The 15,828-nt window shown below is 36.7% G+C and overlaps 1 protein-coding gene across 13 annotated transcripts in view; it reads left to right on the top strand.

The window, feature by feature from the left end:
* The window catches only part of THOC2 (THO complex 2), a 111,129-nt gene that overhangs the window by 52,231 nt on the left and 43,070 nt on the right, over positions 1 to 15,828 (top strand). For all 13 annotated transcript variants that reach the window (XM_030304607.2, XM_030304602.1, XM_030304600.1 and 10 more), the window contains exons 10-15: positions 1,273 to 1,428; positions 2,023 to 2,195; positions 3,425 to 3,620; positions 14,802 to 14,843; positions 15,282 to 15,412; positions 15,510 to 15,611. In XM_030304607.2, coding sequence (XP_030160467.1) covers positions 1,273 to 1,428; positions 2,023 to 2,195; positions 3,425 to 3,620; positions 14,802 to 14,843; positions 15,282 to 15,412; positions 15,510 to 15,611 — 800 coding nt within the window. The remainder of the gene's footprint in view (positions 1 to 1,272; positions 1,429 to 2,022; positions 2,196 to 3,424; positions 3,621 to 14,801; positions 14,844 to 15,281; positions 15,413 to 15,509; positions 15,612 to 15,828) is intronic.

The raw sequence follows: 15,828 nt of genomic DNA, 5'->3' as shown, positions 1-15,828 counted from the left end.
TAAAACAGTTGTAACTTTGTATGCACTTAATTGCATATTCTCAAAATACACAAAACTAGAAATTGAGAGTACTGTAAGAAACTTAACAGGGGTGCCTGGCTGGTTCAGTCAGTAGAGCATGTGACTCTTGATCTCGGGGTTGTGAGTTTGAGCCCCACATTGGGTGTAGAGATTGCTTAAAAAAATAAAATGTTGAAGAAAAAGAAACTTACAGTTCATTATAATGGGATATTTTTAGAGACAGTTGTATTAATCTAGGTAAAAGATGAGGACCTACAGCAGGTACATAAGTAAAGCAATAAAAATGGGTTTGATGGCCAGTGGAGAGCAGAAAGAATGAGAAAAAGTCTTGCTTACCTTTTTGCATCAGTCCTTAGTGACTTTTCTCCCATTTTTGACTAATGGGGATGAAGTCTGCAATATGTAGCTTAATCTTTCACTATGTTTCTTTTCATTGTTTACTGATTATTTACTTCGCATTAGACTTAGTTACTGAAATATATTATGCATTTCTGAGGGCAGGAACACTGAGTGCTTAGAAGAAACTAGTAAATAACGATTTGTTGGCTGTATTTTTCTGTGTCTGGGTTTTTTATCTATTTTATGAAATATCTACATTAACCATCTTCCACGTGTACAAGATGGCTGTACTAGAGATAACGTGATCCTTTTTCATAATGGAGAGTTGACTGTACACATGCTGCTTTCTCTTTTGTAATAAACTAGAAACTAGTTTGTGACTTAAGTCAAATAGTAGGTATTAGGAAATGAAAAGTGAGATGTCAAGTTGTTCATAATTTTTCTACTTGAGATTTTTCATCTAGAGGAAATAAATTTACCCCTTCATATAATTCAGTAGCTAACCTCTCCCAAATTGGATCCTTATGAAGTACTTTTTAAATATGGAGTTTGGCCTTTAAAGGGGAACTCTGATATTTTTCATGGAACAGGCATACATTTTCTTGGGTACGTTAATAAATTGAATGGTAAGCATCACTGTTGTATTATTGTATTAATTTAGGACCTCTAACAGAAAGAAGACAAAAGAACTTCGAACTGCTACTTGATTTTAAAAGGTGTACAAAATTCAGGTACTTAACTTTGTTAGATTATAAGAAAATAATTGAGAGAAGCTTATTTTGAAAGCAAACCATGGCCATTAATAGGCTAGGCCTTATTTACAGTTTTATCAATTCAGGGAAGATAGTGTTTGCTTTTTATATGTGCAAACAGTATTAGCTATTTTATGAAACATTAATGAACCATTTTTAGCTTCTTCCAGCTGATAATTGCATTATGGATGAACACAAACGAGAAATTGTAGAAGCTAAGCAAATTGTTAGAAAACTTACGATGGTTGTATTGTCTTCTGAAAAAATCGACGAGCGAGAGAAAGAAAAGGAAAAAGAAGAGGAGAAAGTAGAGAAGGTATATAGTTCATTTTTATAAGATTAACATTGTCTTCTGGATTTAGAATTTGAAATTTAACTTGTAATAGTTCATCAACTTATGGGAGAATAATTTATTAACTTTAAATGTAGTGAAATCTGGTTTTTGGAATACTAATTTGCAAAGGTGGTTTTAGTTTTAATCTTATTGGCGTCTTTCCAAAAGAGGCCGCTATGTTTTTCTTATACAAATTTCAAAGTGTATTCTAAGTAAAATATATGACTATATTTGTGCTCTGTGTATTAATGTCTCTCAAGTCCTAAGGGGATTCTCAAATATGAATGAATTCTAGTTCCCTGTGGCACAATAAAGCATTAAATAGAACTTGATTTAATTCCAGGTCTATAAACTCTCATGCTGGGTCTGCTAAATCAAAGAGCAAATCCTGTTGTTTTTTTCAATAGCTAAAAAAAACTTTGATTTTACTTTCAGGAAAATACTGCGTTTTCCATGGTGGCAGCCGTTGTTGACATACAATATTGTCGTGTTTAGCTCAGTTTTTTAAATTAAAAAATGCCGAGATTTATTGGTGCCTGTATTCTGAGGATCTTCACTATAATTGTTCATTTTTAGCCGCCTGACAACCAAAAACTTGGTTTGTTGGAAGCCTTGTTGAAGATTGGTGATTGGCAGCATGCACAGAACATTATGGATCAGATGCCTCCGTACTATGCAGCTTCACATAAGCTAATAGCCCTTGCTATTTGCAAGCTCATTCACATAACTATAGAGCCTCTCTACCGAAGGTATGTTACTATATGCTTTTCTAATCATTGAGGTAGAAATAGCTTAGGACTACAAAAAAATCTGCATGTTTATCTTGTCTCCTCAAACAAGCAAGTAATTCTGTATGTTTTATTAGAAGGTAAGAACCATTCAGAGCGTATCAGTCTTATACGTATTAATCAGTGACTTGTCTCCTAATGTCTAGACCAGGTGGTGCAGAATGCGTGCTGCAATGCAGTCTAAAAATTGTAGCTTAGATGTCTAGGTTGGGTGTGCTCCATTGAGAGTGAAAACACCATTCTTCTGTTCTTGACTTTTCCTCCTCTCTTGGGGGTGGGCAGAGAATTCCTAAGGTTTTTACTTAGTGTAATTTCCCTCTGTCCTGGGTTGAGTGGCTCTGAGTGAGGACATTGCCTCTCTGCTTGCCTTACCTCTCCTGGCATATAGGCTGCTGTTCTGAAAATTGCTAGTGCAGCCTTTCTCATCATCCCTAGTTACTGTGTCCGTCCACCCGTCCTCTAGCCCTCAGCCTGCTTGCAGGTTACTTAGGAGCAGTACTGGCAGCAGCTCTGGCTTCAGCCCCACAGATCAGAGCCTGCGTCCAAGGCCCCAGTCTTGTGACTCGTGCGTAGCTGCCGGCTGCTGCCTTCAGTGCCACTGGGGCTGTGGACCTTGAAGGCTTCTTCTCAAAGAGTGACCCCTGTGACTCCACAGCGGGACACCTGCTCAGCAGGTGAGAACTCTGGGCATGCTGTCCTTTTTAGTGTGACACCTTCTTTCATTATGCTGCTCACCTTCCCTGCCACCACCCACCTCATACTCAGTCTAAGTAGGGGAACCCAGACTGAGAAATGTTTATTTACTTGAACCACTGTTGTTATATCCATATTTTCCTGTTTTATCTTCCAGTGTCTCTGAGGTCCATCCCTTGTTCCCCATTCCCATATCCAAATTCCTGATACTGGCCAAGTTTAACTAAGAACAAATTCATACAGTGTATGTTAAATGTTACTTGAAATCTGCGTTTTTCTGATTTCCTTATGCAGTTCATTGGAAACATTCTCTGAGCTCTGGCTTTTTCCAAATGAGTATTGTTTTTGTCTTTTTCTACCCGATAAATTATCTGTATTAATGAAGTTAGGCACAAGTGATATATAGAAAGCAAATTTGAGCAAGAAAAGCTTTACTTACTGGTAACTTAAAGTGGGGTATTACATAGTATACATATAAATTTTGCTTCTTTTTATAGAGTTGGCGTTCCTAAAGGTGCTAAAGGCTCACCTGTTAATGCTTTGCAAAATAAGAGAGCACCAAAACAAGCAGAGAGCTTTGAAGATTTGAGGAGAGATGTCTTCAATATGTTCTGTTACCTTGGTCCTCACCTTTCTCACGACCCCATTTTATTTGCAAAAGTGGTGCGCATAGGCAAGTCATTTATGAAAGAGGTTAGTAAGATTTTTTTTTCTTCCAAGCAGAAAACTGAATTTTGGAGTGAAGGTGTTCTGCGTATATTTGTGTTATGTGTATCACTAGGAATAAAAAGAAAGTGAACTTAATTTAACAAAAGCGTATTTTGAGTAAGGTTTGGGGAAAAGTCCATTGTGTCCTAACCACACACACATGCGCGCACGCGCGCGCGCACACACACACGCGCGCGCGCGTGCGCGCGTTAATCTAGGTAGAATATTAGTCAAGTCCCCCGCATAGGAAAATATACTTTGGACAAGTGATTGCTTTTTGAATCCCCTTTTCTTCTGATTTATTTTCTTGGCTGCAGTTTTGAATCATTGTCATTATTTGTATGAAGTCAGACTGTTGAGGAGCCATTCTTTTCTAGTAAACTTTGTGTTGAAATAAAATGTACAGAACATAACACAAGTCATAATTGTACACCTCAATGACTTTTTTCCCAAACCAAACAGCCAGGTATCCCCAACCCGGATGAAAAAATAGAACAATACCAGTACTCCAGAGTTTCCTTTGTACTCCCTTCTAGTCAGTACCCTAAGGGTAACCATTTTTGCTATTTTTAAATTTTAAAATCAGCTTTGAGTTATAATTTACATACAATTTACTTCACCAATTGGAAGTGTACAATTTGATGAGTGTTGACAAATGAACACAGTTGTGTGTCCACTACCACAATCACAGAGAATATTTTCATCACCCCAGAAAGTTCCCTCTTGCCCCTTTGCCTTCAATTCTGTCCCTTTGTTACTGGTTCCTGGCAACTACTGATAAGCTTTCTGTCACTATAGTTTTGCTTTTTCTAGAGCTTCATATAGATGGAATTGTATAGAATGTACTCTTTTCTGTCTGGTTTCTTTCACTGAATGCTTTTGAGATTCGTGCAAGTTGTTGCACGTGGCAGTAGCTTTATTGCTGAGCAGTATTATACAGACATACCAGAGTTTATGCATTCACCAGTTGGTGGGCATTTGGGTTGTTTCTAGTTGGGGGCTATTGTAAATAAAGCTGCTATGAATATTCCTGTACAAGTCTTTTTTTGGGGGGGGGGCGTATGTTCTTGTTTCCCCAGGAATGGGATTGCTGGGCCATATGGGTAAGTGTATGTTTAACTTTTTGCCAAACTGTTCCAACATGTCTGTATCATTTTGCATTCCTGTATATGACATCCAATGGCTCCACATCCTCATCAGTACTTGTTATTGTCACTCTTAAATTTTAGTCATTTTAATGGGTGTGTGATGGTACTGTTGTGCTTTTAATTTGTTTCCCCGATGATTGGAAATGTTGAGCATCTTTTCATGTTCTTATTTGCCATTTGTAATCATCATATATCAAATTGTCTATTCAGATCTCTTACCCATTTTTAATTGGGTTGTCTTTTATTATTTCTTTGATTTGCCTTTTCATTATGTTGAATGTCTTTGGAAGAGCAAAATTTTAAATTTTGATTAATTCTAATTTAGTAGTACTTTTCTTTTATGGTTTCCTCTTTGTGTTCTAAGAGATCTTTGCCTAACTTAAAATCTTGAAGCAGAAAAGAATACATAATTTATTTTCAATTGTAAAACAAGGCTATCAAAAGGATTTGCAAATTGTTACAAGCACAAATACAGTTTTCTCCAGTGTTTGGTGATTGCATCTAATTTTAATTTTTGACAACAGTAACTGTATACAAAATTTATCAGCTGTTGTATATTAATCCCTTGACACCTGAAATACTTGATTTGGCTTTTACTGCTTAGCTGGTAGATTTTTTTTTTTTTTTAATGCTCACAGTTATACAGTGTGTAAAGGTACTAAAGCAATCTGCTAAGTAGTTTATTACTATACAAATCATTTATTGTATAACATGTATAAAAAGGAAGTATAATGATGTTTCATTATCTTAATCCTTATAGTCTGAAAGGGATGAGTTATGTTAACTAGTGCCTGTTCAGAAAAACAAAAGGGTCCTGTCTTTCCTAATGCCTCATATTGGGAAGCATATGAGGTCAATTTGTCCCGTTACTGCTGATGTTAGTATCGATCACTTGGTTAAGGTGATGGGCTACCAGGTTTCTCTAGTGTACAATTATTCTTTCTCCTTTGTTGTTAATATGCATCTTGGTGGGGAGACACTTTGAGACTCTGTCAACAGCCTCTTTCTCATCTTACCTTCACCCACTAATGCTATTCTCTTTAACTGAACATCTTAATGTTCAGATCTCTTGTTCTGAAATTCTTTCTTTGGCTACAAGTATTATAAACCTGTGAGCAGGAGACCAAACAACTGACTTGTGGAAGTTTATAGTAGACAGACATATGCATAAATGTATACAATGTTGTTACCAAGATGTGCAGGTGCTAGAGTGGTCATCCTTCCCCTCTGCCATCTCCACTGCAGCTCTCCTGTACTTCTGTTCTGTCACAGTTGTGCCTGGTGCCTGCCCTTAACTCCAGTCTCTATTTTTGCAGAGGTAGAAGGGCAGAAAGGAAGAGGAAAAATGTTTATTTTGATCACAGTGTGGGAAGAAATCTGTCTTCTCTCATTGCTAAGGTTGTGGTAGGGAAAGTGAATCTTTCCAATGATCTGAGTTAGAATTTTGGTTTATTTTTATCCATAAAAATATTTCACTATAACAAATCATTTGTCCTGTGTTTTCAAGTTTAAAAGGCTTTTGTTGCCTAGCTAAGAATTTAACTAAGGTTTACGAGATTGTTCCTAGAGGGCAGATGCGACCTTGGTTCCAAGTAAACTTCTTTAACAGTTCTCTTATTTATAAGCTTGGGTTGCTTGTATATATGAATAATGCATATTTTAAAAATATAGGTTATATACTTTTACCAGCTGTCATTTAGCAGAATAGTCTTCTAGCCTACAGTTATTTGTAATAATTTATCTCTGTGTATTTCTTAAATTTGAGGTACATCACATTAGGACCATCTAGTACAATGATCTTCAAACTTCAGCATATATTAGAATCACCTGGAAGTCATCTTAAAACACATTGTTGGGTCCCATCCTCAGAATTTCTGATGCAGTAGGTCTTGGGTGGAACGTACTGAAGAGAATTTGCATTTCTAACAAGTTATTTCAGCTTTAAAAGAGGGGGTAGCCCTAAAGAAGATTTCTGTATGAATGGACAGACACATTTTGCTATCTTTAATTTTCTTTAATTGCAGAGCATAGCTTTAATGTGGCTCACCTGACATATTTCAATGTTTTTTGACAGTAGAGTCCCTTGGTGCTTTTTTTTTTTGCATCCAGCTGATGCTAATGGATTAAGTTGTTTATGACATTGATAGCTAATATTGAGCTCTTATTCTGTGCCAGGCCCTATACCCTTTATGCTTTAGGTTAAGTAAATTATCCTAGGTCACTTAATTATTAACATGGGGCAGGGCTGAGATCTCAATCCAGGCAATCTGGATTCAGGGGCCAAGCTCAAAATCTCCACACTCTTCCTGCCTATACAAATACACTGTGTCTGAAATTAAAGAAATGGTAGGTTATCTAAATTTTCTAGTTCTTGAAATTCCTTGCTATTTTAAATCAGATCTTTGTTAGTGGTATTTTGTTATTTTGTTTATCTCTGAAATCTCTGTGTTCATGTCAGTCTGTGTATCTCATCTCCAAACTTTGCTTTCTTTGACGGGGGTGTGTGTGTGTGTGGGGGGGTGCTATTCATGTTTCCATTGTAGCTACAGCATTTTGTTTCATCTTAATATGTATAGCTGTGTTCAGAACTTCTTTCTGATATAGTGAGAGTGAATCCTCTTACCTTTCCTGCCTTATTTATGACCAGTCCTCTCCCCCGCCAAGCTACAGTCTGAGTACTGGGTTCTCCTTTCAGTGTTTTCTCTAGCCTATGATAGGAGAGCGGATGAGCTTGGTGAGGCTGAGTATAACCCTCGTTTAGAGTACCTCTGCTTTCTCTTCTGAGATCCTCTTACCTATCCTGTACTAGGCATGCCCAGCCCAAGTGAGTATCCAACTCCTTTGGGCTTTGACTCCCTCAGCCAGCTCAGCACAGTTCCTTTGAAAGATGGCGGGCTTTAGCAGCTGGTTCTTCCTTTGCTGGAGTCCTGCTGGGCTTGTATTCACAAGAGTTTTCCCTCAGTCTACTCACTTACCTTACATGTCTTATTGCCTGAAGGATTTTGTTGACTTACCTTCCTTGGTCTGTACTGCTTCTGGGATTGGGTTAAGGGCAGGAGCCATACCACACTGTGTCTACTACCAGAATTTGTGTGTGTGTGTGTGTGTGTGTGTGTGTGTGTGTGTGTGTTCCCTTGAAGTTAATAGTATAGTTTCCCCTTTTCTTGCTTGGTTGGTGGTGAATACTTTTACCCAGTGAAAACTGGGTGCCTCAGTTGGTTAACTGTCTAACTCTTCTTGATCTCAGCTCAGGTCTCGATATCACAGTTTGTCAGTTTGAGCTCTGTGTCAGGCTTTTGCACTGACAGCGCAGAGCCTGCTTGGGATTCTATTTCTCCCTCTCTCTGCCCCTTCCCTGCTTGTGTTCTCTTTCTCTCTCCCTCAAAATAAATAAATAAACTTAAAAAAAAAAAAAACCAAGACATACCTTGTTCATTGCATTAGGGATTAGGGGAGAGAAATTCTGTGTTTATGCTTCACTCTGTCATCTTGATTCATTTGTCTGGCCAGGCTCTTTATACATTGTTTCTTATGTTGGCCTTTGGTAAAAGCCGAAGTGCTTTAAATTGATTCACAGATGAAGTTTAGAGAAACCTAGAGTCAGAGAGGGTCAGAATATTCTTAGACTGGGCATTAGATGATATTAGGAATAGCTGGGTAATGATACTGTGGTACGTGGAAGAATGTCCTTTTTAGGAGATGCATACTGAATTATTTTGAGATGCGATGTCATGTCTGCTATTTTTTTTTTGGTCAGTCAAAAAAAGGGGGGGCAGTCTACAAAGTAGGCATATAGGTATTTATTGATAGTGTGCTATCCATTCAACTTTTATGTAAACTTGAAATTTTTAATAATAAAAATTTGGGTTTCTAGGAACAGAATCTACCTTAGACCATTGATTCCAAAACTCTAGGAACTAGTTACTTTAGAATTTTGTGTTGATGTTTTTTGTTTTGCTTCTCAAAATTGAAGATCTACCCTGGCAGTGTAGGTTAGAGCCCAAAATTAATATTCCTTTTGGATGAAGGTACAAGTACAGTGGAATTATACCATACTTGTACTTCATCATGCGAATGTGGCCAGACTTGTTCCATCAAAATACTCGGTGTGTATATCTAGGAGTAAGGGTGAATTGGAGAATTTTTGTTTTCTCTCTGTTTGGTTCAGTTGCTCAGGTCTCTTGCCACATTCAGTGGGAGTCTATTTTTTAAAGTAATGGGTTTTCATGTGACATGGCCCCTAAATACAAGCCAATTACTTCATTTCATGTTCACGTGATTTCATCTTCCCATCCCATGTTCATTTTGTAGTGATTTCTTCTAATACTACAGAGGAAAAACAGTCTTGTGTTGGACTTGAATGAAAGATAATGTGTCTGTGTACATTACAGATAATTTAAGAGATTTTAAGGGTAATTGTAAGTATATGTAGTTTTCGTTGTACGTATTGACTTTAGAACCTAACTTGCCCACAAAGTATCTTTATTTAGGGCTGTCCCCCAAACAAATTAATTAAGGCATTACGCATTGACTGTTATGTTAACAGGTTTCATCAGAATGATCTGTTAGCTACTTGTTAGTTATGTGACCTTAAACTGGTCATTTTTTTAAAGCCAAAGATGAGTGGTAATAATTTGCCGTATCTATTCCTGGGGTTGCAATGAGAATCAAATGAGATCTAAACACTAATTAGATACTGACATTAATTAAGTATTCAAATTTAGAGTTAAAAAATGTTGTCATGAATTCCTTAGAACATAGTAAAGTTGTAACTTACTTTTATAAGTTGTCACTACACTAGCTTTTGATGATTTGTTTTAAAGTGGTAATATACTGGGGCGCCTGGGTGACTCAGTTGGCTAAGCATCTGAATCTTGATTTTGGCTCAGGTCATGATCTCACAGTTCGTGGGATTGAGCCCCACGTCAGGTTCCATTGGGCTCTGGGCTGACAGCACGGAGCCTGCTTGGGATTCTCTCTCTCTTTCTCTCTGTGCCCCTCCCCTGTGTTCATGCATGCTCTCTTTCTCTCTCCCTTCCCCTCTCTCTCAAAATAAATAAGAAAATATAAAAAAATACAGTGTTAATATACCTTATTTCCATCTTTAAGTAATAGGTACTACTTTAAAGTACCAACGTCATTTCCCACAAGAGCAGATTTGATTTTATATAGGAATGCCTTTGGCTTCTTTACATTGTGGTGGTAATCAGATGTCACCCCCCCACCCCCATTGTGGAAATTTATAAATTAGTAACAGAAATTTTCATCAAATGAAATTTTTATTGCTGGGGTTTTGGGAGTGGAGTAGTCAAGGGTATATGGACATGTCAGTTTCCAACTTTAAGTGGATACAAATATTGTAAGGATATTTTTAAGACAGGGGTGCCTGGCTGGCTCAGTTGGTAGAACATGCAACTGTTGATCTTGGGGTGATGAGTTCAAGCCCCACGTTGGGTGTAGAGATTACTTAAAAAATAAAATATTTAAACAAATATTTTTAAGACAGAACCTTGCATTATAATTCTTACTGTCGAAGAGACACTGCTATCGTTGGCACCGTCTGTTAAGCTCTTCTGTGTACTTTTGCTGTTATAAGCCTTATATAAAGCAAATGAACTCTGCATTTGGGAGACCAAATTGAATCTACAACATCCTTGCTATTTAATGAGGCTGAGCAAGGAAGAACTGTTAGGATGTTTATATTTGTCCTTATATTGTCACATGTACTAATTGGTTTGAACTAAGGTCACCTTCACTATTACTGGGTATCTTAATGTGACAGTTCTAATCAAGATGTAGAATCATACTTAAGGTAATAAATTACAAATAAGGTCTTAATTTTTGCCATTAGCTGTGCTTTTTACTTAAGAGAGACATATAAACATACAAGGCTAGGCAGATATTAAGTCTATTAATAGGCAAATGTAGACTATGTACAAACAGTATAATTTTAACAGTATATTTTATACAAGAAAGAAGATGGAATTTTTTTTAAACGTTTTATTTATTTATTTATTTTTGGGACAGAGAGAGACAGAGCATGAACGGGGGAGGGGCAGAGAGAGAGGGAGACACACAGAATCGGAAACAGGCTCCAGGCTCTGAGCCATCAGCCCAGAGCCCGACGCGGGGCTCGAACTCACGGACCGCGAGATCGTGACCTGGCTGAAGTCGGACGCTTAACCGACTGTGCCACCCAGGTGCCCCGAAGATGGAATTTTTAGTGTGTATCAAATGCACATTGTAAGCAATTGAGTCAACAACCCCCGTGCCTCCTCTCAAAGACTGTTTTCTGAAATTGAACTTCAGTGTTCAGTTTCAGAAAAAAAATTCAAAGTGTATAAACATAAAAAACATTTGTGAAAAACTCTCATCTCTTAGAGGTTTGGCCATTCGTCTCTGCGGATGCTGTTTGATTCTGTCTGTAATCCTTTGGCTCTTACGCCAGGTCCTTAACATTTTGGTGTATACCAGCCCAATTTTCAACTGCTGACACCTGCAGGTCTTTTGTATGAGGGCTTTTCTGGCCCTGGGAGCCTGTGTAAGCAGTATAGAAAATGGTGTCCTAGAATTGCTGGAGAACTAACTCACCTCATTTCCTCTCCCTAGCTCTCAACCAGTGAAATGATAGGAATTGGTGTATAAGTATCATGCCTTGAGATGGGATAATCCTAAGATGTATTTCTACACAGACCCTCTAAGTCCCCAGTGGGATTAAGCTCCCATTAAACCACAGGAATAGTTTCCCACTGGGAGTTCCTAGGATTACTTCCCAAATAAACTATGGCAGCACTTTGAATAGAGTCTGCTTTTGGGGAAATAGAAACTAAAACATGGGGGCATATTCCTTTAAATAAATTCAATATGAAAACCTTAATTTTCCCTAAAGATAGATTTACAAGGCAATTTTTTGTTTTACAAAAGACTTCTGTTATGAACTCCATTTATAAAGAGAATTCATTTAAATAAATCACATACTCATATTCATTAAGTGCACTGAAAATACCCATTTTTACACATAGCTTGTTAGAACTATGCTTGTGTAAAACAGCACAGTTTCATGTCATAATCAGCATTTTAGCCAAAGTAATTACTTTTGGGGGCAAATCTTATGGAACCAAGTATAGCTATTTAGCATTTTGTTTGCTATATTTTCATGTTTAAACCACTCCCACAAGTCCATTTACTGCAGTTTGAATGCTACGCATGTGGTAGGTAGGGCGACCATGTGCTTTATTGTTTAAACCAGGACACGCGGGATAGAAAGGTTGTGCCGTTACTTATGCTGGGGTAAAAAGAACGAGCACATGTGGTCATTCTGTGTATAGGTGACCATATTATTAATTCTTTGGTACAGATTTGCAGTCTTAGTACAGATTTGGATTGATTAAAAATGAAGTGTGTTGGAAGATAGAAGTTTTTCCTTTAGTATCTCTGTTTTCAGAAATTATGTAGTATCAATATTACTGATTATTTCTAAGCATTTTATAACGATTTAAGAGTTTCTGATCAAAAAATAAAAACAAAGCTCTGAACCAAAACATTGAAAGGCAATTCAGTTCTCTCTTCTCCAGGCTCAGTAAACCCGTGTTCCTGTAACTTTTAACCTATAGGTTATATTTTCCTATTTCTAAATTATTTTCGTGGGTCTTATTTGGATCCTTTCTAGCAAAATGATTTTCCCGATAGTTTTAAGACACAAATGTGAAGTTCTTAGCCTAGTGTATGGCACATAGTACTCAATAAATGGTAGTTAATAAGAATGAGAAAAATAAGGAAGGTGAAAATAGGGTCATAATTTACTTAGATGTAGCTTCAGGTTGAAATCTAGTCACAATCTTCAGTATTTTACTTTTTTCCTCCTTAAATATAGTCTAAAGTAGCATTTCAAATATTCACAGGTTAGAGGTACTAAAAACAGGTCGTTAGTAATAAAAGTAATTTATCTAATTAAATCTACAATGTTTTCCCAAGCTTTCTTTCTTTACTCTCCAGAAGCCCCCTCTTGGTGGACCTACATTCTTTTTGTGCCCAGTTTTGTTATGCAGTCCTGTCATCTGCTCCCTCTTCATAGGGCAAGAATGGAACCTGCTTGGGGCCATTTATAGCTGATAGTTTGTCTCGGCATAATTATGAGTGCTTGATTTTATTCAGACTTAAAAATTCAGCTCCTAATAGTACATTGGCAAGCCTTACTTTTGATCTTCAAGAGATTGTCAAAGATAGGAACTGTCTTTGTCAGTTTCTCAAAGATAGGAACTCTGTTCATCTTTGAATTCCCGGTGTCTGGCACATAGTAAATGAATGAATGAAGTGGATGTCTTCTGTCCACCCCCCCTTTCTTCCTCCCATTTCTTCCTGGGCTGGCCATTCAATAAAACTCTAGTGTTGTACTGTGGGAATGGAGAGTTTTTATTTACACTGAATTAAACAGCAAATTAAACTAAAAGAAAAAGCATCAGGGGAGTCTAATGTGTGTTTACATTCTTACCAAACAAAAGGAAATTACTTTTACTTGCATGTACCTTTTGATTTTTTTTTTTTGTTCATCTTTGTTGTAGTTAGCCTTTGATAGAAATCTTTCTCAGTGCTCTTCTCGATAGTTACATTGTGCTTTCCATTTTTTTTTGTCTTTGTCAAATTTTCCTGGTTATGCAATCTACAGAATTGACATAGACATTAGAAATTTAAATAGTAAGGGAATTAGGACAGTTTAGTAATACTGTAAGAAAATTTTTTATTTCTATGGAGGAAACTACATGTAGCTTTATTAGAATCATAGTATACTAGAAAAGGAGTAGCTTTTATCCCCACCTAGTTCTTCCAGTTATGACATACCCTTATTTCTGCCTCCCACTATACACCTAATATGCCACCAGAATTACCCACCCCCAGTCCACCAACAAAACCTAAGCAGCTATTACTTTGTTTTCTGTCAGGCCACTCCTTCATAACCTGATCCTTATTTGCTGACCAGGAAATATATTGACTTAACATTTGTTTCTGTGAAAGGGAACCATATCTTTTTAAACTGTTGATTAAAAAAAAGGATTGTGTATGTTTTCCCTTCAAGGTGACATGGCAGTCTCCTGGAATTAGTCTTAAGTGAAAATGTTGCACAGAAGTTAGGCTTCTCTGTAGTGATACCCATTAAATTACTCAAGTATGAAAACGTAGATGCACAAAACACCCGTTTCTGCCAAGAAAATAATAAGCTTGTTAGCTGCCTGTTAGCTTTTCCTCTTCCCTCACTTGGTATTGAGTTAAATCCTTCCCAGAAATCTAGATTGTCCTTGATTATCAGTGCTTCAGTTGTCCTTTTGGCGTTTGCATGGTCCTCCCAACTGTCCAGCTGCTTATACACACACAAGTATTACTCACTATTTCGTTTTGAATGAATGGACAGCATCAGCATCAAACATGACACTTCAGTGGTCCACCTGCAAATCATTGATACAAAATGACCCAGGTTTTTTCATTCTGTCCAACTTAGGCAATGGTTTTGTCTTTGTTATTAATATTTTGGGCTTATTTCTCATTGAGAGTTTAAGTAATGGTGAATTGAAACATAGTTTAAATTGCTTTGGGTTAAATTTTTTGTTGTTGTTAATGTTTTAGTCTTAGATTTTACTAATTCTGTAGCAGAAAACCAGAACTTCTGGATGGAAAAATGCAAATGCATTATAAACTGAGTTGTGCTGGATACAATCTTACAATAAATACTTAGATCAGTTTTAGGATGCTTTGGTTTTTGATAATGAGGTTGAGAAAAGAATTGGCTATGAAATTGACATTTAAAATTCATGAATGTTACAAAATAATTTGGAAGTTAGAAATATAGGTGAAATTTTTAAATGTTAATTGGTAACGCTGGCTATATTTAAAATCTACATTTGTTTAAAAAGTAAGGAAATAATTCACAATCATGTACATGTTAATTTTTTCACATTAGAAGCTAAATTGTGACATCATAATCTTAACCTTTTTGCATTTTATTTATAGTTATTTTTAATTTTAGTTTCAGTCTGATGGAAGCAAACAAGAAGATAAAGAGAAAACGGTAAGAGACAAGAAAAATCCAATGTGTCTGATATTTGTCTATGTATAGCATACTGTAAATTTTACTGTGGTCAGACTTTAATCACCTATGTGAATATTTTGTACTCTACATGCTGGATAGAGCTTTTGGAATATCATACAGTTATCGTTTAAGATTGACAGTTCCTGTTTTGGAAGATTACCATGTTGAGAAGGGAAGAGGGATTAATGAGTCCCTCCTTCTCTTGCTGCCCCTTTCCTTACCTCACCTCATTGCTTTCTTAGATGGAGAAACACAAATATCCATTGTGAAAAGGACAGTGATAGTGTGGGGAATTAGGTGTGTTTTATGAGAGGAAGGAATGAAAGTTTTTCCAAGGCTGGCATAAACTTGTTTTTTCTTTTGGGGGGGATTAATATGGACCTTTTACTGAAATAATTTTTCCTCCCTTCTTCGTAGGAAGTTATCCTTAGCTGTTTACTTAGCATTACTGACCAGGTACTACTTCCATCTCTTTCTTTGATGGACTGCAATGCTTGTATGTCTGAGGAACTATGGGGAATGTTTAAAACATTTCCCTATCAGCATAGGTAAATACATAAATTTTTATATTTTTCACTACTATTCTAGTGCATTAGCCTCTGAGTGTTTAACTTTTCCTAATTCTTCATTTCATTGTTTTTTAAGGTATCGTCTGTATGGCCAGTGGAAGAATGAAACTTATAATAGTCACCCACTTTTAGTAAAAGTTAAGGCCCAAACAATAGACAGAGCCAAATATATCATGAAGTAAGTTTTAATTTATTTTTCTTCATATTAATCTAATGTATATCTGAGTCTAATTTACTTTCTTTTAACCAACTTATGTCTGAGTCTCAATTCTGAGGAAGCCCAGGAGTATGTGCTAATGGCATAGTTTATGATATACTGCAGATAGAATGACTATCAGTTTTTGTGTTTTTTTTTAGCTCATTTTGACTACTAAGTTTTTATAGTTGTCATGTTT

The sequence above is a fragment of the Lynx canadensis genome, chromosome X (assembly GCF_007474595.2).
Source record: "Lynx canadensis isolate LIC74 chromosome X, mLynCan4.pri.v2, whole genome shotgun sequence".
Classification (NCBI taxonomy): Eukaryota; Metazoa; Chordata; class Mammalia; order Carnivora; family Felidae; genus Lynx; species Lynx canadensis.
This window is presented reverse-complemented; position numbering and strand designations above follow the sequence as displayed.